The sequence below is a fragment of the Scyliorhinus torazame genome, chromosome 22, assembly GCF_047496885.1.
Source record: "Scyliorhinus torazame isolate Kashiwa2021f chromosome 22, sScyTor2.1, whole genome shotgun sequence".
Lineage (NCBI taxonomy): Eukaryota > Metazoa > Chordata > Chondrichthyes > Carcharhiniformes > Scyliorhinidae > Scyliorhinus > Scyliorhinus torazame.
Window position 1 is genome coordinate 3,141,787 of NC_092728.1, and position 22,076 is coordinate 3,163,862.

The following is a 22,076-nucleotide window of genomic DNA, read 5'->3' on the forward strand; positions in this document are numbered from 1 at the left end:
CGTGTGTGGGTGGGGGCGCGTGTGTGGGTGGGGGCGCGTGTGTGGGTGGGGGCGCGTGTGTGGGTGGGGGCGCGTGTGTGGGTGGGGGCGCGTGTGTGGGTGGGGGCGCGTGTGTGGGTGGGGGCGCGTGTGTGGGTGGGGGCGCGTGTGTGGGTGGGGGCGCGTGTGTGGGTGGGGGCGCGTGTGTGGGCGTGGGCGCGTGTGTGGGCGTGGGGCGCGTGTGGGCGTGGGCGCGTGTGTGGGCGTGGGCGCGTGTGTGGGCGTGGGCGCGTGTGTGGGCGTGGGGCGCGTGTGTGGGCGTGGGGGCGCGTGTGTGGGCGTGGGGCGCGTGTGTGGGCGTGGGCGCGTGTGTGGGCGTGGGCGCGTGTGTGGGCGTGGGCGCGTGTGTGGGCGTGGGCGCGTGTGTGGGCGTGGGCGCGTGTGTGGGCGTGGGCGCGTGTGTGGGCGTGGGCGCGTGTGTGGTGTGGGCGCGTGTGTGGGTGCGGGCGCGTGTGTGGGTGCGGGCGCGTGTGTGGGTGCGGGCGCGTGTGTGGGTGTGGGAGCGTGGGAGCGTGTGTGGACATGTGTGTGTCTCTCTCTGTCTCTCTCTCTCTGTGTCTCTCTCCGACTCTCCCCGACACTCTGCCCCCGACACTCTGCCCCCGACACTCTGCCCCCGACACTCTGCCCCCGACACTCTGCCCCCGACACTCTGCCCCCGACACTCTGCCCCCGACACTCTGCCCCCGACACTCTGCCCCCGACACTCTGCCCCCGACACTCTGCCCCCGACACTCTGCCCCCCGACACTCTGCCCCCGACACTCTGCCCCCGACACTCTGCCCCCGACACTCTGCCCCCCGACACTCTGCCCCCGACACTCTGCCCCCGACACTCTGCCCCCGACACTCTGCCCCCGACACTCTGCCCCGACACTCTGCCCCCGACACTCTGCCCCCGACACTCTGCCCCCGACACTCTGCCCCCGACACTCTGCCCCCGACACTCTGCCCCCGACACTCTGCCCCCGACACTCTGCCCCGACACTCTGCCCCCGACACTCTGCCCCCGACACTCTGCCCCCGACACTCTGCCCCCGACACTCTGCCCCCGACACTCTGCCCCCGACACTCTGCCCCCGACACTCTGCCCCCGACACTCTGCCCCGACACTCTGCCCCCGACACTCTGCCCCCGACACTCTGCCCCCGACACTCTGCCCCCGACACTCTGCCCCGACACTCTGCCCCCGACACTCTGCCCCCGACACTCTGCCCCCGACACTCTGCCCCCGACACTCTGCCCCCGACACTCTGCCCCCGACACTCTGCCCCCGACACTCTGCCCCCGACACTCTGCCCCCGACACTCTGCCCCCGACACTCTGCCCCCGACACTCTGCCCCCGACACTCTGCCCCCGACACTCTGCCCCCGACACTCTGCCCCCGACACTCTGCCCCCGACACTCTGCCCCGACACTCTGCCCCCGACACTCTGCCCCCGACACTCTGCCCCGACACTCTGCCCCGACACTCTGCCCCCGACACTCTGCCCCCGACACTCTGCCCCCGACACTCTGCCCCCGACACTCTGCCCCCGACACTCTGCCCCCGACACTCTGCCCCCGACACTCTGCCCCCGACACTCTGCCCCCGACACTCTGCCCCCGACACTCTGCCCCGACACTCTGCCCCCGACACTCTGCCCCCGACACTCTGCCCCCGACACTCTGCCCCCGACACTCTGCCCCCGACACTCTGCCCCCGACACTCTGCCCCCGACACTCTGCCCCCGACACTCTGCCCCCGACACTCTGCCCCCGACACTCTGCCCCCGACACTCTGCCCCCGACACTCTGCCCCCGACACTCTGCCCCCGACACTCTGCCCCCGACACTCTGCCCCCGACACTCTGCCCCCGACACTCTGCCCCCGACACTCTGCCCCCGACACTCTGCCCCCGACACTCTGCCCCCGACACTCTGCCCCCGACACTCTGCCCCCGACACTCTGCCCCCGACACTCTGCCCCCGCCTCTCTCTCCGCCCCCGCCTCTCTCTCCGCCTCTCTCTCCGTCACTCTCACCGTCTCTCCGTCTCTCTCTCCGTCTCTCTCTCCGTCTCTCTCTCCGTCTCTCTCTCCGTCTCTCTCTCCGACTCTCTCTCCGACTCTCTCTCCCCGACTCTCTCTCTCCGCCTCTCTCTCTCCGTCACTCTCTCCGTCACTCTCTCTGTCACTCTCTCTGTCACTCTCTCTGTCACTCTCTCTGTCACTCTCTCTGTCACTCTCTCTGTCACTCTCTCTGTCACTCTCTCCGCCTCTCTCTCCCCACAGGCCGTCGCACTCTGGCAGTGATCACTAAGCTGGATCTGATGGATGCTGGCACTGATGCTGTGGATGTCCTTACTGGCCGGGTTATTCCTGTGAAACTGGGCATCATTGGAGTGGTGAACAGGTGAGGATTAGTTCATGTGGAGATCTGCTGGTGATCTACAGTCACTGAATAGAAACATAACAAATGGAAGCCGGATGGAAGCCGGAGGAGGCCATTCGGCCCTTCGAGTCTGCTCCGCCATTCGTTCTGATCCTTGCTGATCAATAGCTCAACAGCCAAATCCCGCTTTGCTCCGTATCCTTTAATCGCCTTCAATCTCTCCTCGTACAGCAGTCCTTTTTATTATTTATAAATGTTTTCTATTGGGTTTTCGAACAAAGTATATTTACCGTTATGTACACAGAATAAGATATCTATAAATATTTATAGAAGGGAAGGGCACACACAAACATACCAAAAATAAAAGTAATAATAAAAACGAATTTAAAAATAAAATAAAGTAACTGGTTGGGTTTTCATAGATTATCATAGAATTTACAGTGCAGAAGGAGGCCATTCGGCCCATTGAGTCTCCACCGGCTCTTGGAAAGAGCACCCTACCCAAAGTCAACACCTCCACCCAACACTAAGGGCAATTTTGGACTCTAAGGGCAATTTATCACGGCCAATCCACTTACCCTGCACATCTTTGGACTGTGAGAGGAAACCGGAGCACCCGGAGGAAACCCACGCTGACACGGGAAGGACGTGCAGACTCCGCACAGACGGTGACCCAAGCCGGGAATCGAACCCGGGACCTTGGAGCTGTGAAGCAATTGTGCTATCCACAATGCTACCGTGCTGCCCTTATCACGCACCCGCTCAACAACAGCAACTCTGTACAACTGGTTGTGTGTGTGTCGGTGTGTGTGTGATTTCGCTGCCGTTACCGTCTCGTGCTCACCTCCACGTCAGCCGTTCGTCCCGTCTTTCTCTCTCTGTTCCTGGAGGTGCCAAGTTTATTATACCCCTCCCTGCCTGGCGCCTTCCCCCCTGTTGGGGGCGCGCTGCGGCCCTGCTTTGTTGCATGTCCCCGGCGCTAGCTTTCCTGCTAGTGCGGTGGCCCCCCTCTCGGGAGTTACTGTCTCGCTTCTCCCTCGCCCGACCTCTACGGTTTTCTGCCCGCTCTTCCCCCGTCCTACCCTGCGCTCCCCTCACTTGCTGTCCCTTCTCCGCTACTCTCGTTCCCTCGTGCTGGGGCCTGGTCTCCACCTGAAGCGGTCCCTCGGGTAGTGGTTTGCTTTTTGTTCAGGGTGCGCTCGCCGGGGCGGGGGTCCTGGCGTAGTCTCTCTCCCCCCCCCCCCCCGTCGGTGTGTTGTTGCCCCTTGCCAGGGGCCCCCTATTTCTACACTAGCTGTTGGTTTCCAGCCCGTGTTCCTCGGCAAACTTGTTCTCGTACAGTCCTGCCATCCCTGGAATCAGTCTGGTAAACCTTCGCTGCACTCCCTCGAGAGCAAGAACATCCTTCCTCAGAGAAGGAGACCAAAACTGCCCACAATGCTCCAGGTGTGGCCTCACCAAGGCCCAGTACAATTGCAGCAACACATCCCTGCTCCTGTACTCGAAACCTCTCGCGATGAAGGCCAACATACCATTAGCCTTCTTTACCGCCTGCTGCACCTGCATGTTTACCTTCAGCGACTGGGGCACAAGGACACCCAGGTCCCGCTGCACACTCCCCTCTCCTAATTTATGGCCATTCAGATAACAGTCTGCCATCAGATTTTTGCTACCAAAGTGGATAACCTCGCATTTCTCCAAATTATACCGCATCTGCCATTCATTTTCCCACTCACTCAACTTGTCCAAATCACACTGCAGGATCTCTGCATCCTCCTCACAGCTCACCCTCCACCCAATCTGCTGCCATCTGCAAATTTGGAGATATGACATTTTGTTACCTCATCTAAATCATTAAAATATATTGGGAATAGCTGGGGTCCCAGCACCGATCCCTGTGGTACCCCACTAGTCACTGCTGTCAATTGGGAAAAGAACTGTTAATCCCTCTTCTTGCAGTGGGATTGTGGGATAACTGTAGCTCCATTGATTGGATAATCAGTCTGCTGAGTTCAGTCGATGCAGGACGGGGAGTGTAAAATGTAGACTCCACACAATATCCAGTCACCACAAGGCAAGAATGACAGTGAATTGACCATTACAGACACCATGAACCAACACCCTCCGTCTCTCCTCATTGAGCCTTCCTGTACCCTGTATGAGAAACAGCACCCGCCTGCCCGACCCCTCTAACCCCCCCGCCTGCCCGACCCCTCTAACCCCCCCGCCTGCCCGACCCCTCTAACCCCCCCGCCTGCCCGACCCCTCTAACCCCCCCGCCTGCCCGACCCCTCTAACCCCCCCGCCTGCCCGACCCCTCTACCCCCCCGCCTGCCCGACCCCTCTACCCCCCCACCTGACCCCGCTAAACCCCCCCGCCTGCCCGACCCCTCTACCCCCCCACCTGACCCCGTAAACCCCCCCGCCTGCCCGACCCTCTACCCCCCCCACCTGACCCCGCTAAACCCCCCCGCCTGCCCGACCCCTCTAACCCCCCACCTGCCCGACCCCTCTAACCCCCCCGCCTGCCCGACCCCTCTACCCCCCCCACCTGACCCCGCTAAACCCCCCCGCCTGCCCGACCCCGCTAAACCCCCCCGCCCGACCCCTCTAACCCCACCCCCCCCGCCTGCCCGACCCCTCTAACCCCCCCCGCCTGCCCGACCCCTCTAACCCCCCCCGCCTGCCCGACCCCTCTAACTCCCCCCCGCCTGCCCGACCCCTCTAACCCCCCCCGCCTGCCCGACCCCGCTAAACCCCCCCGCCTGCCCGACCCCGCTAAACCCCCCCGCCTGCCCGACCCCGCTAACCCCCCCGCCTGCCCGACCCCGCTAAACCCCCCCGCCTGCCCGACCCCTCTAACCCCCCCCCGCCTGCCCGACCACTCTACCCCCCCCGCCTGCCCCGATCCCTCTAACCCCCCCCGCCTGCCCGACCCCTCTAACTCCCCCATCGCCTGCCCGATCCCTCTAACCCCCCCCGCCTGCCCGACCCCTCTAACCCCCCCGCCTGCCCCACCCCTCTAACCCCTCCGCCTGCCCGACCCCTCTAACCCCCCCGCCTGCCCGACCCCTCTAACCCCCCGCCTGCCCAGACCCCTCTAACCCCCCCCCGCCCGCCCGACCCCTCTAACCCCCCCCGCCCGACCCCTCTAACCCCCCCCGCCCGACCCCTCTAACCCCCCCCCGCCCGACCCCTCTAGCACCCCCGCCCGACCCCTCTAACCTGCCCGACCCCTCTAACCCCCCCGCCTGCCCGACCCCTCTAACCCCCCCGCCTGCCCGACCCCTCTAACCCCCCCGCCTGCCCGACCCCTCTAACCCCCCCGCCTGCCCGACCCCTCTAACCCCCCCGCCTGCCCGACCTCTCTAACCCCCCCGCCTGCCCGACCCCTCTAACCCCCCCGCCTGCCCGACCCCTCTAACCCCCCCGCCTGCCCGACCCCTCTAACCCCCCCCCCGCCCGACCCCTCTAACCCCCCCCTGCCCGACCCCTCTAACCCCCCCGCCTGCCCGACCCCTCTCACCCCCCCCGCCCGACCCCGCTAAACCCACCCGCCTGCCCGACCCCTCTAACCCCCCCGCCTGCCCGACCCCTCTAACCCCCCGCCTGCCCCACCCCTCTAACCCCCCGCCTACCCCACCCCGCTAACCCCCCCGCCTGCCCGACCCCTCTAACCCCCCCATCGCCTGCCCGACCCCGCTAAACCCCCCCGCCTGCCCTACCCCTCTAACCCCCCCCCGCCTGCCCGACCCCTCTACCCCCCTGCCCAACCCCTCTACCCCCCTCTGCCCGACCCCTCTACCCCCTCTGCCCAACCCCTTTACCCCCCCACCCGACCCCTCTACCCCCCTCTGCCCGACCCCTCTACCCCCTCTGCCCGACCCCTTTACCCCCCCACCCGACCCCTGTACCCCCCTCTGCCCGACCTCTCTACCCCCCCACCCGCCCCCTCTACTCCCCTCTGCCAGCCCCCTCTGCCCGACCCCTTTACCCCCCTCTCCCAGACCCCGCGACCCCCCCGCCCGCCCCCTCTACCCCCTCTGCCAGCCCCCTCTGCCCGACCCCTTTACCCCCCCACCCGACCCCTCTGCCCGACCTCTCTACCCCCCCGCCCGCCCCCTCTCCCCCCTCTGCCAGCCCCCTCTGCCCGACCCCTTTACCCCCCCACCCGACCCCTCTGCCCGACCTCTCTACCACCCCCCGCCCGCCCCCTCTACCCCCCTCTGCTAGCCCCCTCTGCCTGACCCCTTTACCCCCCCACCCGACCCCTCTAACCCCCCCGCCTGCCCGACCCCTCTAACCCCTCCGCCTGCCCGACCCCTCTACCCCCCTCTGCCCGACCCCTCTACCCCCTCTGCCCGACCCCTTTACCCCCCCACCCGACCCCTGTACCCCCCTCTGCCCGACCTCTCTACCACCCCCGGCCCGCCCCCTCTACCCCCCTCTGCTAGCCCCCTCTCCCTGACCCCTTTACCCCCCCACCCGACCCCTCTACCCCCCTCTGCCCGACCCCTCTAACCCCCTCCACCAACTCTGCCCGACCCCTTTACTCCCCTACCCGACCCCTCTAACCCCCCCGCATGCCCGACCCCTCTAACCCCTCCGCCTGCCCGACCCCTCTAACCCCTCCGCCTGCCCGACCCCTCTAACCCCCCCGCCCGACCCCTCTAGCACCCCCGCCTGCCCGACCCCTCTAACCCCCCCCCGCCCGACCCCTCTAGCACCCCCGCCCGACCCCTCTAACCCCCCCGCCTGCCCGACCCCTCTAACCCCCCCGCCTGCCCGACCCCTCTAACCCCCCCGCCTGCCCGACCCCTCTAACCCCCCCGCCTGCCCGACCCCTCTAACCCCTCCGCCTGCCCGACCCCTCTAACCCCCCCCCCACCCGACCCCTCTAGCACCCCCGCCCGACCCCTCTAACCTGCCCGACCCCTCTAACCCCCCCGCCTGCCCGACCCCTCTAAACCCCCCCCCCCGCCCGACCCCTCTAACCCCCCCCGCCCGACCCCTCTAACCCCCCCCGCCTGCCCGACCCCTCTAAACCCCCCCCGCCTGCCCGACCCCTCTAACCCCCCCCGCCTGCCCGACCCCTCTAACCCCCCCCGCCTGCCCGACCCCTCTAACCCCCCCCGCCTGCCCGACCCCTCTAACCCCCCCATCGCCTGCCCGACCCCTCTAACACCCCCGCCTGCCCGACCCGGCTAACCCCCCCGCCTGCCCGACCCCTCTAACCCCCCCATCGCCTGCCCGACCCCGCTAAACCCCCCCGCCTGCCCTACCCCTCTAACCCCCCCCCCCGCCTGCCCGACCCCTCTACCCACCTCTGCCCGACCCCTCTACCCCCCTGCCCAACCCCTCTACCCCCCTCTGCCCGACCCCTCTACCCCCTCTGCCCAACCCCTTTACCCCCCCACCCGACCCCTGTACCCCCCTCTGCCCGACCTCTCTACCCCCCCACCCGCCCCCTCTACTCCCCTCTGCCAGCCCCCTCTGCCCGACCCCTTTACCCCCCTCTCCCAGACCCCGCGACCCCCCCCGCCCGCCCCCTCTCCCCCCTCTGCCAGCCCCCTCTGCCCGACCCCTTTACCCCCCCACCCGACCCCTCTGCCCGACCTCTCTACCACCCCCGGCCCGCCCCCTCTACCACCCTCTGCTAGCCCCCTCTGCCTGACCCCTTTACCCCCCCACCCGACCCCTTTACTCCCCTACCCGACCCCTCTAACCCCCCCGCATGCCCGACCCCTCTAACCCCTCCGCCTGCCCGACCCCTCTAACCCCTCCGCCTGCCCGACCCCTCTACCCCCCTCTGCCCGACCCCTTTACCCCCCCACCCGACCCCTGTACCCCCCTCTGCCCGACCTCTCTACCCCCCTCGCCCGCCCCCTCTACCCCCCTCTGCCAGCCCCCTCTGCCCGACCCCTTTACCCCCCCCCACCCGAACCCTCTGCCCGACCCCTCTACCCCCCTCTCGCCGACCCCGCTACCCCCGCCCGCCCCCTCTACCCCCTCTGCCAGCCCCCTCTGCCCGACCCCTTTACCCCCCACCCGACCCCTCTGCCCGACCTCTCTACCACCCCCCGCCGGCCCCCTCTACCCCCCTCTGCTAGCCCCCTCTGCCCGACCCCTCTAACCCCCTCCACCAACTCTGCCCGACCCCTTTACTCCCCTACCCGACCCCTCTGCCCGACCCCTCTACCCCCCTCTGCCCGACCCCTTTACCCCCCCACCCGACCCCTGTATCCCCCTCTGCCCAACCCCACTAACCCCTCCGCCTGCCCGACCCCTCTAACCCCCCCGCCTGCCTGACCCCTCTAACCCCCCCGCCTGCCCGACCCCTGTAACTCCCCCGCCTGCCCGACCCCTCTAACCCCCCGCCTGCCCGACCCCGCGAAACCCCCCCACCCAACCCCTCTAAACCCCCCCCCGCCTGCCCGACCCCGCTAAACCCCCCCGCCCGACCCCTCTAACCCCCCTCCGCCTGCCCGACCCCTCTAACCCCTCCGCCTGCCCGACCCCTCTAACCCCTCCGCCTGCCCGACCCCTCTAACCCCCCCGCCTGCCCGACCCCTCTAACCCCCCCCCCCCGCCTGCCCAACCCCTCTAACCCCTCCGCCTGCCCGACCCCTCTAACCCCCCCCGCCTGCCCGACCCCGCTAAACCCCCCGCCTGCCCGACCCCTCTAACCCCCCCCCGCCTGCCCGACCCCTCTAACCCCCCCCCGCCTGCCCGACCCCGCTAACCCCCCCGCCTGCCCGACCCCGCTAACCCCCCCGCCTGCCCGACCCCTCTAACCCCTCCGCCTGCCCGACCCCTCTACCCCCCCGCCCGACCGACCCCTCTAACCCCCCCCCCCCGCCTGCCCGACCCCTCTAACCCCCCCCCGCCTGCCCGACCCCTCTAACCCCCCCCCGCCTGCCCGACCCCGCTAAACCCCCCTGCCCGACCCCTCTAACCCCCCCCGGCCTGCCCTACCCCTCTAACCCCCTCCCGCCTGCCCGACCCCGCCACACCCCCCCCCCCGACCCCTCTAACCCCCCCGCCCGACCCCTCTAGCGCCCCCCGCCCGACCCCTCTAACCTGCCCGACCCCTCTAACCCCCCCGCCTGCCCGACCCCTCTAACCCCCCCCCGCCCGACCCCTCTAACCCCCCCGCCTGCCCGACCCCTCTAACCCCCCCGCCCGACTCCTCTAACCCCCCCGCCCGACCCCTCTAACCTGCCCGACTCCTCTAACCCCCCCGCCTGCCCGACCCCTCTAACCCCCCCCCGCCCGACCCCGCTAAACCCCCCCGCCTGCCCGACCCCTCTAACCCCCCCCGCCTGCCCGACCCCGCTAACCCCCCCGCCTGCCCGACCCCTCTAATCCCCCCGCCTGCCCGACCCCTCTAACCCCCCCGCCTGCCCGACCCCTCTAACCCCCCCCCCGCCCGACCCCTCTAACCCCCCCGCCTGCCCGACCCCTCTAACCCCCCCGCCTGCCCGACCCCTCTACCCCCCCCGCCTGCCCGACCTCTCTACCCCCCTCTGCCAGCCCCCTCTGCCCGACCCCTTTACCCCCCCACCCGACCCCTCTACCCGACCCCTCTAACCCCCTCCACCAACTCTGCCCGACCCCTTTACTCCCCTACCCGACCCCTCTGCCCGACCCCTCTACCCCCCTCTGCCCGACCCCTTCACCCCCCCACCCGACCCCTGTATCCCCCTCTGCCCTACCCTCTAACCCCCCCGCCTGCCCGACCCCACTAACCCCCCCGCCTGCCCGACCCCTCTAACCCCCCCGCCTGCCCGACCCCTCTACCCCCCCCCGCCTGCCCGACCCCGCCCGCCTGCCCGACCCCGCTAAACCCCCCCGCCTGCCCAACCCCTCTACCCCCCCCGCCTGCCTGCCTGACCCCGCCCGCCTGCCCGACCCCGCTAAACCCCCCCGCCCGAACCCTCTAACCCCCCCCCCCCGCCTGCCCGACCCCTCTAACCCCCCCGCCTGCCCAACCCCTCTAACCCCTCCGCCTGCCCGACCCCTCTAACCCCCCCGCCTGCCCAACCCCTCTAACCCCCCCGCCTGCCCGACCCCTCTAACCCCCCCCGCCTGCCCGACCCCGCTAAACCCCCCCGCCTGCCCAACCCCGCTAAACCCCCCCCGCCCGACCCCTCTAATCCCCCCGCCTGCCCGACCCCTCTAACCCCCCCGCCCGACCCCTCTAACCCCCCCGCCCGACCCCTCTAACCCCCCCCGCCCGACCCCTCTAGCCCCCCCCGCACGACCCCTCTAACCCCCCCGCCTGACCGACCCCTCTAACCCCCCCGCATGACCCCGCTAAACCCCCCCACCTGCCCGACCCCTCTAACCCCCCCGCCTGCCCGACCCCTCTAACCCCCCGCCCGACCCCTCTAGCCCCCCCGCCCGACCCCTCTACCCCCCTCTGCCCGACCCCTCTACCCCCCTCTGCCCGACCCCTCTACCCCCCTCTGCCCGACCCCTCTACCCCCCTCTGCCCGACCCCTCTACCCCCCTGTGCCCGACCCCTCTACCCCCCTGTGCCCGACCCCTCTAACCCCCTCTGCCCGACCCCTCTACCCCCCTCTGCCCGACCCCTCTACCCCCCCTCTGCCCGACCCCTCTACCCCCCCCTCTGCCCGACCCCCTACACTCTCCGGCCGGCCGCCCCCTCCGGCCGCCCGCCCCCCCCCCTCCGGCTGCCCTCTCTGCCCGCTGTATCTCACCTTGCATGGTTTCTCTTGCAGGAGTCAGCACGACATTAATGTGAATAAGAGCATCGCTGATGCAATCCAGGATGAACAGTCGTTCCTGCAGAAGAAATATCCGTCACTAGCAAATCGGAATGGAACCAAATATTTATCCAAGACATTGAACAGGTGAGAAGACTCCGGCTGAATCTGTCTCCTTGCAGAACGCAGGGAGTAGCTCAGACCTCGGGTACATTCCTCCCTCTCCTGAAACACAGCGAGTTTGCGACCTTCGTTTCCGGGGTACATTTCCTCATTAGCAATTCCTGACTCCTCAAGCAGAATGGACAGAGTTCTGTACACACCAATCAGGTGGAGGTACTGCAGTGCCACCACTGCCAGCAGAGTGGAATTGCAGCGTGACTGGTTGACGTAGGAAGTTTCCATTCTACATCTGGAAATAGGAAGTTATAATGGACAACTTGTTTGTGTTCAAAATGGGGCTGTATTCCACCTGTGCATCGCCACCCTTAACTCCAATTGACATGGCGCAACGCCCCAGGAGATGTCCAAACACTGATTGAGGTGACCACAGTATTGGGCCCCTTGGCCCTGCTCCACCATCACGGATAGGTTACTTCAATTCCACTTTCCTGCCTCATCCTGCCCCATTCCCTTCATCCCGGAGTGTGGTGGGGGGGGGGGGGGGGGGGGGGGGGGGGGGAAACAGTTCTTCTACCCTGAAGAATTTTCTATGTTTCAATGTGATCACCCATCATTCTTCTAAACGCCAGAGGATCGAGGTTCTTTCTACTTGATCTCACCTGATGAGGCAATCCTTTCACCCAGGAATCATAGAATCTACAGTGCAGAAGGAGGCCATCAGCCCATCAAGCCTGCACTGGCCCTTGGAAAGAGCACCCCACTTAAGCCCACACCTCCACCCTATCCCCATAACCCAGTAACCCCACCCAACACTAAGGGCAATTTTGGACACTAAGGGCAATTTATCACAGCCAATCCACCTAACCTGCACATCTTTGGACTGTGGGAGGAAACCGGATCACCCGGAGGAAACCCACGCAGACACGGGGAGGATGTGCAGGCTCTGCACAGACAGTGACGGAATCGAACCGGAGCACCCGGAGGAAACAGTTGAAACACACCAGGAATCAGTTGTGATGGATGCAGGAATTTTTGCATTATCTATATTTGGTGCAGTAAAGGGTCGTGTGTGTGAGACTGCTGCAGACTTGTTTTAAAAATCCCGGTTTGAAAGGCAGCAAGGCCTTTTGACAAGATGCAATTAAAGCACCGTAAAAGTAGGTTCATGATTCAAGGATATCGTTCGCTGAAGTTTGGCTAATGAACTTCTGTTTGTATTAAGTGGGTCCCCTGCGGAGTAGATAATTGGAGACATTGTGTTCAGTTTAGTGAGATGATGCACTTAATGGGAGGAACCAGGGGTTGAAGCAGTCAGGTGGTGGATTTTGGCTTTTGAGTTCAGTTAAAGATTTGACTGCGGACAGACCAGGCAGTTTCTGGCAAGACAGTGAGTTTAGATCTGTCTTTGAGCAGATTAACTTCTGTCTGAGCAATTTAATTAAAAAGATGCTTGTGAACAGAGCAACAGTTTCTGAAAAGGCTGGCAGGTTAAACAGTAGTCTGACAGACAAGAATCAGCAGCAGTTCCCGAAGGATCTCTCTTTCTCAAAGTGGTTTGTCCAAGACACCTCTTTACAGCAAGTATTCTTGTCTTGGCTAAATGTATTTAAAAGTGCATTTTGACCTGAGATGGATTTTGCTTGAGTGGAGATAAAACAAAGAACAAACAAAATTACAGCACAGGAACAGGCCCTTCGGCCCTCCCAGCCTGCGCTGATCCAGATCCTTTATCTAAACCTGTCACCTATTTTCCAAGGATCTACTTCCCTCTGTTCCCCGCCCGTTCATATATCTGTCTAGATGCATCTTAAATGATGCTATCGTGCCCGCCTCTACCACCTCCGCTGGCAAAGCGTTCCAGGCACCCACCACCCTCTGCGTAAAAAAACTTTCCACGCACATCTCCCGTAAACCTTACCCCTCTCACCTTGAAATCGTGACCCCTTGTAATTGACACCCCCACTCTTGGAAAAAGCTTGTTGCTATCCACCCTGTCCATACCTCTCATAATTTTGTAGACCTCAATCAGGTCCCCCCTCAACCTCCGTCTTTCCAACGAAAACAATCCTAATTTATTCAACCTTTCTTCATAGCTAGCACCCTCCATACCAGGCAACATCCTGGTGAACCTCCTCTGCACCCTCTCTAAAGCATCCACATCCTTCTGGTAATGTGGCGACCAGAACTGCACGCAGTATTCCAAATGTGGCCTAACCAAAGTCCTATACAACTGTAACATGACCTGCCGACTCTTGTACTCAATACCCCGTCAAATGAAGGCAAGCATGCTGTATGCCCTTCTTGACCACTCTATCGACTTGCGTTGCCACTTTCAGGGTACAATGGACCTGAACTCCCAGATCTCTCTGTGCATCAATTTTCCCCAGGACTCTTCCATTGACCGTATAGTCCGCTCTTGAATTAGATCTTCCAAAATGCATCACCTCGCGTTTGCCTGGATTGAACTCTATCTGCCATTTCTCTGCCCAACTCTCCAATCTATTTATATTTTGCTGTATTCTCTGACAGTCCCCCTCACTATCGGCAACTCCACCAATCTTAGTATCATCTTCAAACTTGCTAATCAGACCACCTATACCTTCGTCCAGATCATTTATGTATATCACAAACAACAGTGGTCCGAGCACCGATCCCTGTGGAACACCACTAGTCACCTTTCTCCATTTTGAGACACTCCCTTCCACCACTACTCTGTCTCCTGTTGCCCAGCCAGTTCTTTATCCATCTAGCTAGTACACCCTGAACCTCATACGACTTCACTTTTTCCATCAACCTACCATGGGAATCTTTATCAAACGCCTTACTGAAGTCCATGTATATGACATCTACAGCCCTTCCCTCATCAATTAACGTTGTCACTTCTTCAAAGAATTCTATTAGGTTTGTAAGAATAGACCCTATCCCTCAGTATCTTCTCCAACAGTTTGCCTACCACTGACGTCAAGCTCACAGGTCTATAATTCCCTGGATTATCCCTGCTACCCTTCTTAAACAAAGGGACAACATTAGCAATTCTCCAGCCCTCCGGGACCTCACCCGTGCTCAAGGATGCTGCAAAGATATCTGTTAAGGCCCCAGCTATTTCTTCCCTTGCTTCCCTCAGTAACCTGGGATAGATTCCATCCGGACCTGGGGACTTGTCCACCTTAATGCCTTTTAGAATACCCAAAACTTCCCCCTTCCTTATGCCAACTTGACCTAGAGTATTTAAACATCCATCCTTAGCCTCAACATCCGTCATGTCCCTCTCCTTGGTGAATACCGATGCAAAGTACTCATTAAGAATCTCACCCACTTCCTCTGACTCCACGTATAAATTCCCTCTTTTGTCTTTGAGTGGGCCAATCCTTTCTCTAGCTACCCTCTTGCTCCTTATATACGAATAAAAGGCTTTGGGATTTTCCTTAACCCTGTTAGCCAAAGATATTTCATGATCCCTTTTAGCCCTCTTTATTGCGCGTTTGGGATTTGTCCTACTTTCCCGATATTCCTCCAAAGCTTCATCAGTTTTAAGTCGCCTCGATCTTATGTATGCTTCCTTTTTCATCTTAGCTAGTCTCACAATTCCACCCGTCATCCATGGTTCCCTAATCTTGCCATTTCTATCCCTCATTTTCACAGGGACATGTCTGTCCTGCATCTAATCAACCTTTCCTTAAAAGACTCCCACATTTCAAATGTGGATTTACCCTTAAAGAGCTGCTCCCAATCCACATTCCCTAGCTCCTGCCGAATTTTGTTATACTTGGCCTTTCCCCAATTTAGCACTCTTTCTTTCGGACCACTTGCGTCTTTGTCCATGAGTATTCTAAAACTTACGGAATTGTGATCGCTATTCCCAAAGTAATCACCGACTGAAACTTTAACCACCTGGCCGGGATCATTCCCCAATACCAGGTCCAGTATGGCCCCATCCCGAGTTGGACTATTTACATACTGCTCTAAAAAACTCTCCTGGATGCTCCTTACAAATTCTGCTCCATCTACGCCTCCAACACTACATGAGTCCCATTCAATATTGGGGAAGTTAAAATCTCCCATCACGACCACCCTATTGCTCCTACATTTTTCTATAATCTGTCTGCATATTTGTACCTCTACTTCACGCTCGCTTTTGGGAGGCCTGTAGTAAAGTCCCAATAATGTTACTGCACCCTTCCTATTTCTTAGCTCTACCCATATTGCCTCAGTGCTCGAATCGTCCATAGTGCCCTCCTTGATCACAGCTGTGATATCATCTCTGACCAGTAATGCAACTCCTCCACCCCTTTTACCTCCCTCTCTATCCCTCCTGAAGCATCTGTACCCTGGGATACTTAGTTGCCAGTCTTGCCCTTCCCTCAACCAAGTCTCCGTAATACCAATAACATCATATTCCCAGGTACTAATCCAAGCCCTAAGTTCATCTGCCTTACCTGCTACACTTCTCGCATTAAAACAAATGCACCTCAGACCACCTGTCCCTTTGCGTTCAACATCTCTTCCCTGTCTACTCTTCCCCTTAGTCACATTGAGTTTATTATCTAGTACCTTACTGGCTTTAGTTGCTGCCTCTTTACTGAACTCTAACTTCCTAATCTGGTTCCCATCCCCCTGCCACACTAGTTTAAACCCCCCCAACAGTGTTAGCAAAAGCACCCCCTAGGACATTGGTTCCAGTCCTGCCCAGGTGTAGATATCTGATTTGTAATGGTCCCACCGCCCCCAGAACCGGTTCCAATGTCCCAAAAATCGGAACCCCTCCTCCTGCACCATCCACGTATTCATTCTGACTATTCTTGAGTTCTACTCTGACTGTCTCATGGCACTGGTAGCAATCCTGAGATTACTACCTTTGAGGTCCTACTTTTTAACTTATCTCCTAACTTCCTAAATTCTGATTGTAGGACCTCATCCCGTTTTTTACCTATATCGTTGGTGCCTATATGCACCACGACAACTGGCTGTTCACCCTCCCCCATTCAGTATGTCCTGCAGCCGATCTGAGACATCCCTGACCCGTGCACCTGGGAGGCAACATACCATTTGGGAGTCGCGTTTTCGACCACAGAAACGCCTGTCTACTCCCTTACGATTGAATCCCCTATGACTATAGCCCTGCCACTCTTTTTCCCGCCCTTCTGTGCAGCAGAGCCAGCCACGGTGCCATGAGCCTGGCTACTACTGCCTTCCCGGTGAGTCATCTCCCCCAACAGTATCCAAAACGGTATACCTGTTTTGGAGGGAGATGACCGCAGGGGACACCTGCACTGCCTTCCTGCTCTTTCTCTGCCTTTTGGTCGCCCATTCCCTGTCTCCCTCACCAATCCTAATCTGCGGTGTGACCAACTCACTGAACGTGCTATCCACGACGTCCTCAGCATCGCGGATGCTCCAAGTGAGTCCATCCGCAGCTCCAGAGCCATCATGCGGTCTAACAGGAGCTGCAGCTGGACACACTTCCTACACATGAAGGAGTCAGGGGCATTGGCCGCGTCCCTGAACTCTCTCATTGAGCACGAGGAGCATACCGCGGGTCTGGGATCTCCTGCCATTTTTACACTTTACCTTAACTGATTACAAATATAATATCAAATAAGGAATAAGTGAAAGGAATAAGGGTTTTATTACCAATCACAATACTTACCAACCCACGAAGAGTTAAATTTCTCCCAGCTACTTCAATTCCCGACAGACCCCTGGCCACCGCTCCCGCCGAAAATCTGAAGCTATAACTTGCGGATAAAAGAAGAAGAAAAGAGAGGGCTTATCTGATATTCACTCACCCCCTTAGGTTAGAGGAGGTGGAAGGGTGGGAGACACTACAAGTGTAGTGTCTCGGGTTTAGCAACCGCCCAACTTAAAGAGAGGTAAAAATCAAACACTTAAGCACCGGCTCCCTCTCTCTCCCGGAAATGAAGGCCCGCTGGAACCTGGGGGCAAGTTTAAACACCTACCTGAATCCCAAGCTGCACTCCGGCTCCCTCTCTCTCACCCGCTCCTGGAAATGAAGACCGCTGGAACCTGGGGTCAAGTTTAAACACCTACCTGAATCCCAAGCTGCACTCCGGCTCCCTCTCTCTCTCCCGCTCAGGAAATGAAGGCCGCTGGAACCTGGGCCCGGAAAAGAAAGCAATTAGGATTTAGCGTTTCATTGTCCTTGTTGAGCACTGATATTTGTAAGCTATTTTCTTTCTGAGGCTAAAGTTAGTTGAATCCTGTGTTGGTAATAAAGTTTGTTTTAATATACTACATCCCTATTGTGCGTGGAATCACTTCTGCGACTTTCCTCACAGTCTTACATATTAAATAAAATATTGGGATTTCTGTCTGGTATTCGAGCTACTGTTGGGGTCCGGGATGGTAATACAGTGAATCTGCGTTACACTCCCTCTGCGACTAATTCGCTGGCTTTGAAGCAGACCAAGGCAGGCCAGCAGCGCGGGTTCAATTCCCATACCAGCCTCCCCGAACAGGCGCCGGAATGTGGCGACTAGGGGCTTTTCACAGTAACTTCATTGAAGCCTACTTGTGACAATAAGCGATTTTCATTTTCATTTTTCATAAGGATATCCGACCTTGGGGTAAGGAGAACAACCTATTCACAGCGCTCCAGGTGTGTAGGAAGACTTCCTTTCCCTTATCCTCCAATCCCTCCGGGATAAACATTCCCTGTTGCAGCCACACTGGACAGAATCAGCTCCGAGAGAATGGGAGAAACCTGATCAGAACAGTTTGTTATTCCCGGCATCTTATTTAAAAAAAATATATATTTCTTTATTCTCCTTTTTCACATTTTCTCCCAACTTTACACCCACCAACAATAAACAATAATCAGTAACAAATACATCAATCCCCATATCAGTAACAACAATCCCATCCTCCCACCAAACCCCAGACATTAGCCCGCATGTTCACACAAACAAATGACAAAAAGGAATTAGGAATCACCCATAGTCACCATTAACACCCCCCCCCTCCCCCCAACCCTCCCACCCCCCCATCCCCCCCAACTAATGTTCGATGTTATCCAGTTCTTGAAAGTACATGATGAATAACGCCCATGAATTGTAGAACCCCTCCACCCTTCCCCTCAGTTCAAACTTAACCTTCTCAAGAGTCAATTCCAGCAGGTCCCCCCGCCACGCCAGGGCACAGGGTGGAGAGGTTGCTCTCTAACCTATCAGGATCCGATTAGGACCCTAACCCTAACCCTAACCCTAACCCTAAATTACCCTAAAAACCTCCTTCCAGTAATCCTCCAGCTTGGACAGGACCAAAACACATGAACGTGATTAGCGGGGGGGCCCCTCCTGCAACGTTCACACACATCTTCTACTCCAAACAATCGGCTCATCCTCGCCCTCGTGAGGTGCGCTCTATATACCACCTTCAGCTGTATCAGCCCCAACCTCGCGCACGAGGTGGAGGCATTCACTCTCCGAGCATCTCACACCAGAACCCCTCCTCCATATCATCTCCCAACTCTTCCTCCCACTTTGCTTTGATCCCTTCCAGTGGTGCCTTCTGCTCTTCCCAAATAGCTCCGTAAACCGCTGACACTACCCCCTTCTCCAGTCCCCCTGTCGTTAGCACCTCCTCCAGCAATGAGGAGACCGACTCCTCCGGGAAGTTCCATTCCCGGGATCTTAATGCAACCATTATGATATCAAGAGAATGAGAAGTCAGCATTACCCCAACGTGGTGTCTCTTATCTAACCCTAACCCTAACCCTGTAAATGGAACCAGACTCAAATCCTCCGCAGTCTTTAATATCAGCACAACTCTTCAGCTCTCATCACCAACTGAGTTTTTGCTCTTCACCTTATCTTATCAAAGGTTGACGCCGGTGATCAGAAATTGAGAATAGTTGCTTAAATGTGGCTCCTCCTCTGTAGATTACTGATGCATCACATTCGAGACTGCCTCCCCGAGCTGAAAACCAGGGTTAACGTTCTGACGGCGCAGTATCAGTCCATGCTGAACAGCTATGGATACCCCATAGAGGATCACAATGCCACGCTGCTGCAGATTATCACAAAATTCGCCACTGAATACTGCAACACCATCGAGGGCACCGCGAGGAATATCGAGACGTCCGAACTGTGAGCCCTACTGCCTGGGGGAGTGTGTGGGGTGGGAGTATAGTAACGGCAAGATTGTGCATAGGACGCAGATAATGGCGTGTGCACATACAGAGAAATGGCGTGTGTGCATGCAAACATAGAAAGTGCATGTGTGTGCGCATACAGATAAATGGCATGTGTGTGCGCGTACAGAAAAACGTGTTTGTGTGCGTACAGAGAAATGGCATGTGTGTGTGGAGAAACGGCATATGTGGGTGTGTGAATACATAGAAATGGCGTGTATGGGTGTGTGCGTACATAAAAACCGTGTGTGCGCATGCGTGTACAGAGGAATGCCACATGTGTGCGTACAGAAATGGTGTGTGTGTGCGTACAGGAAAATAACTGCTTACAGAGAAACGGCGTGTGTGAGGCATTAGTGTTGCGCAGACTGGGGTCAGGGGGGCGGGTGTTATCACTATAGGTTGGGATAGAGCCAGGGTATCTCTTGTTGCTGTGGTTTCTCGCTGTCTGAGGAAGGTTGTGTTGCTGATTTCTGTCGCTGTCTTCCCCAGGTGCGGAGGTGCACGGATTTGCTACATCTTCCACGAGACCTTTGGACGCACTCTGGAATCCATTGACCCTCTAACGGGATTGACAACGCTGGATGTTCTCACCGCCATCCGGAACGCTACGGTACTGAGCTGGCTAGATGGAGAGGGGTGTGTGCGTTTGTGTGTGTGTGTGCGCATCTGTGTGTGTGTGTGCGCATCTGTGTGTGTGTGTGCACATCTGTGTGTGTGTGTGCGCATCTGTGTGTGTGTGTGCGCATCTGTGTGTGTGTGCGCATCTGTGTGTGTGTGTGCGCATCTGTGTGTGTGTGTGCGCATCTGTGTGTGTGTGTGCGCATCTGTGTGTGTGTGTGCGCATCTGTGTGTGTGTGTGTGCGCGCATCTGTGTGTGTGCGCATCTGTGTGTGTGTGCGCGCGCGGGTCTGTGCGTGCGCGCGCGCGGGTCTGTGCGTGCGCGCGGGTCTGTGCGCGCTGCGCGCGGGGTCTGTGTGTGTGTGGGTGTGTGTGCGCGCGTCTGCGCACGAGCGCGTGTCTGTGTGCACGCACGTGTGTGCACGCATGTCTGTGCACGCGCGCATGCGTCTGTGTGTGCGCACTTGTGAGTGTGTGCACGCACTTGTGAGTGTGTGCGTGCCGGTTTGTGTGTGCGTGGGGGGTCTGTGTGTGCGTGGCGGTCTGTGTGTGCGTGGCGGTCTGTGTGTGCGTGGGGGTCTGTGTGTGCGTGGGGGTCTGTGTGTGCGTGGGGGTCTGTGTGTGCGTGGGGGTCTGTGTGTGCGTGGGGTCTGTGTGTGCGTGGGGGGTCTGTGTGTGCGTGGGGGTCTGTGTGTGTGCGTGGGGGTCTGTGTGTGTGCGTGGGGGTCTGTGTGTGTGCGTGGGGTCTGTGTGTGTGCGTGGGGGTCTTGTGTGTGCGTGGGGGTCTGTGTGTGTGCGTGGGGGTCTGTGTGTGTGCGTGGGGGTCTGTGTGTGTGCGTGGGGGGGTCTGTGTGTGTGCGTGGGGGTCTGTGTGTGTGCGTGGGGGTCTGTGTGTGTGCGGGGGGGTCTGTGTGTGTGCGGGGGGGTCTGTGTGTGTGCGGGGGGTCTGTGTGTGTGCGGGGGGGTCTGTGTGTGTGCGGGGGGGTCTGTGTGTGTGCGGGGGGTCTGTGTGTGTGCGGGGGGTCTGTGTGTGTGCGGGGGGTCTGTGTGTGTGCGGGGGGGTCTGTGTGTGTGCGGGGGGGGTCTGTGTGTGTGCGGGGGGGTCTGTGTGTGTGCGGGGGGTCTGTGTGTGTGCGGGGGTCTGTGTGTGTGTGGGGGTCTGTGTGTGTGTGGGGGTCTGTGTGTGGTGTGTGTGTGTGTGTTGTGTGTTTGCGCGGGGCCCGGTCTGTGGTGTTTGCGCGGGCCTGTGTGTGTTTGCGCGGCCTGTGTGTGTTTGCGCGGGCCTGTGTGTGTTTGCGCGGGCCTGTGTGTGTTTGCGCGGGCCTGTGTGTGTTTGCGCGGGCCTGTGTGTGTTTGCGCGGGGCCTGTGTGTGTTTGCGCGGGGCCTGTGTGTGTTTGCGCGGGCCTGTGTGTGTTTGCGCGGGCCTGTGTGTGTTTGGCGCGGGCCTGTGTGTGTTTGCGCGGGCCTGTGTGTGTTTGCGCGGGCCTGTGTGTGTTTGCGCGGGCCTGTGTGTGTTTGCGCGGGCCTGTGTGTGTTTGCGCGGGCCTGTGTGTGTTTGCGCGGGCCTGTGTGTGTTTGCGCGGGCCTGTGTGTGTTTGCGCGGGCCTGTGTGTGTTTGCGCGGGCCTGTGTGTGTTTGCGCGGGCCTGTGTGTGTTTGCGCGGGCCTGTGGTGTGTTTGCGCGGGCCTGTGGTGTGTTTGCGCGGGCCTGTGTGTGTTTGCGCGGGCCCTGTGTGTGTTTGCGCGGGCCTGTGTGTGTTTGCCGCGGCCTGTGTGTGTTTGCGCGGGCCTGTGTGTGTTTGCGCGGGCCTGTGTGTGTTTGCGCGGGCCTGTGTGTGTTTGCGCGGGCCTGTGTGTGTTTGCGCGGGCCTGTGTGTGTTTGCGCGGGCCTGTGTGTGTTTGCGCGGGCCTGTGTGTGTTTGCGCGGGCCTGTGTGTGTTTGCGCGGGCCTGTGTGTGTTTGCGCGGGCCTGTGTGTGTTTGCGCGGGCCTGTGTGTGTTTGCGCGGGCCTGTGTGTGTTTGCGCGGGCCTGTGTGTGTTGCG

The 22,076-nt window shown here is 60.2% G+C and overlaps 2 protein-coding genes across 2 annotated transcripts in view; one reads left to right on the plus strand and one right to left on the minus strand.

Moving 5' to 3' along the window:
- The window catches only part of LOC140399406 (rho guanine nucleotide exchange factor 3-like), a 930,630-nt gene that overhangs the window by 426,229 nt on the left and 482,325 nt on the right, over nt 1-22,076 (minus strand). The gene's annotated exons all lie outside the window — the stretch shown is intronic.
- Nucleotides 1-22,076, plus strand: part of LOC140399382 (dynamin-1-like protein) — a 223,379-nt gene that overhangs the window by 124,270 nt on the left and 77,033 nt on the right. Inside the window, 4 exon segments of the mRNA XM_072488968.1 lie at nt 2,312-2,432; nt 11,156-11,287; nt 19,162-19,368; nt 19,905-20,025. Coding sequence (XP_072345069.1) covers nt 2,312-2,432; nt 11,156-11,287; nt 19,162-19,368; nt 19,905-20,025 — 581 coding nt within the window.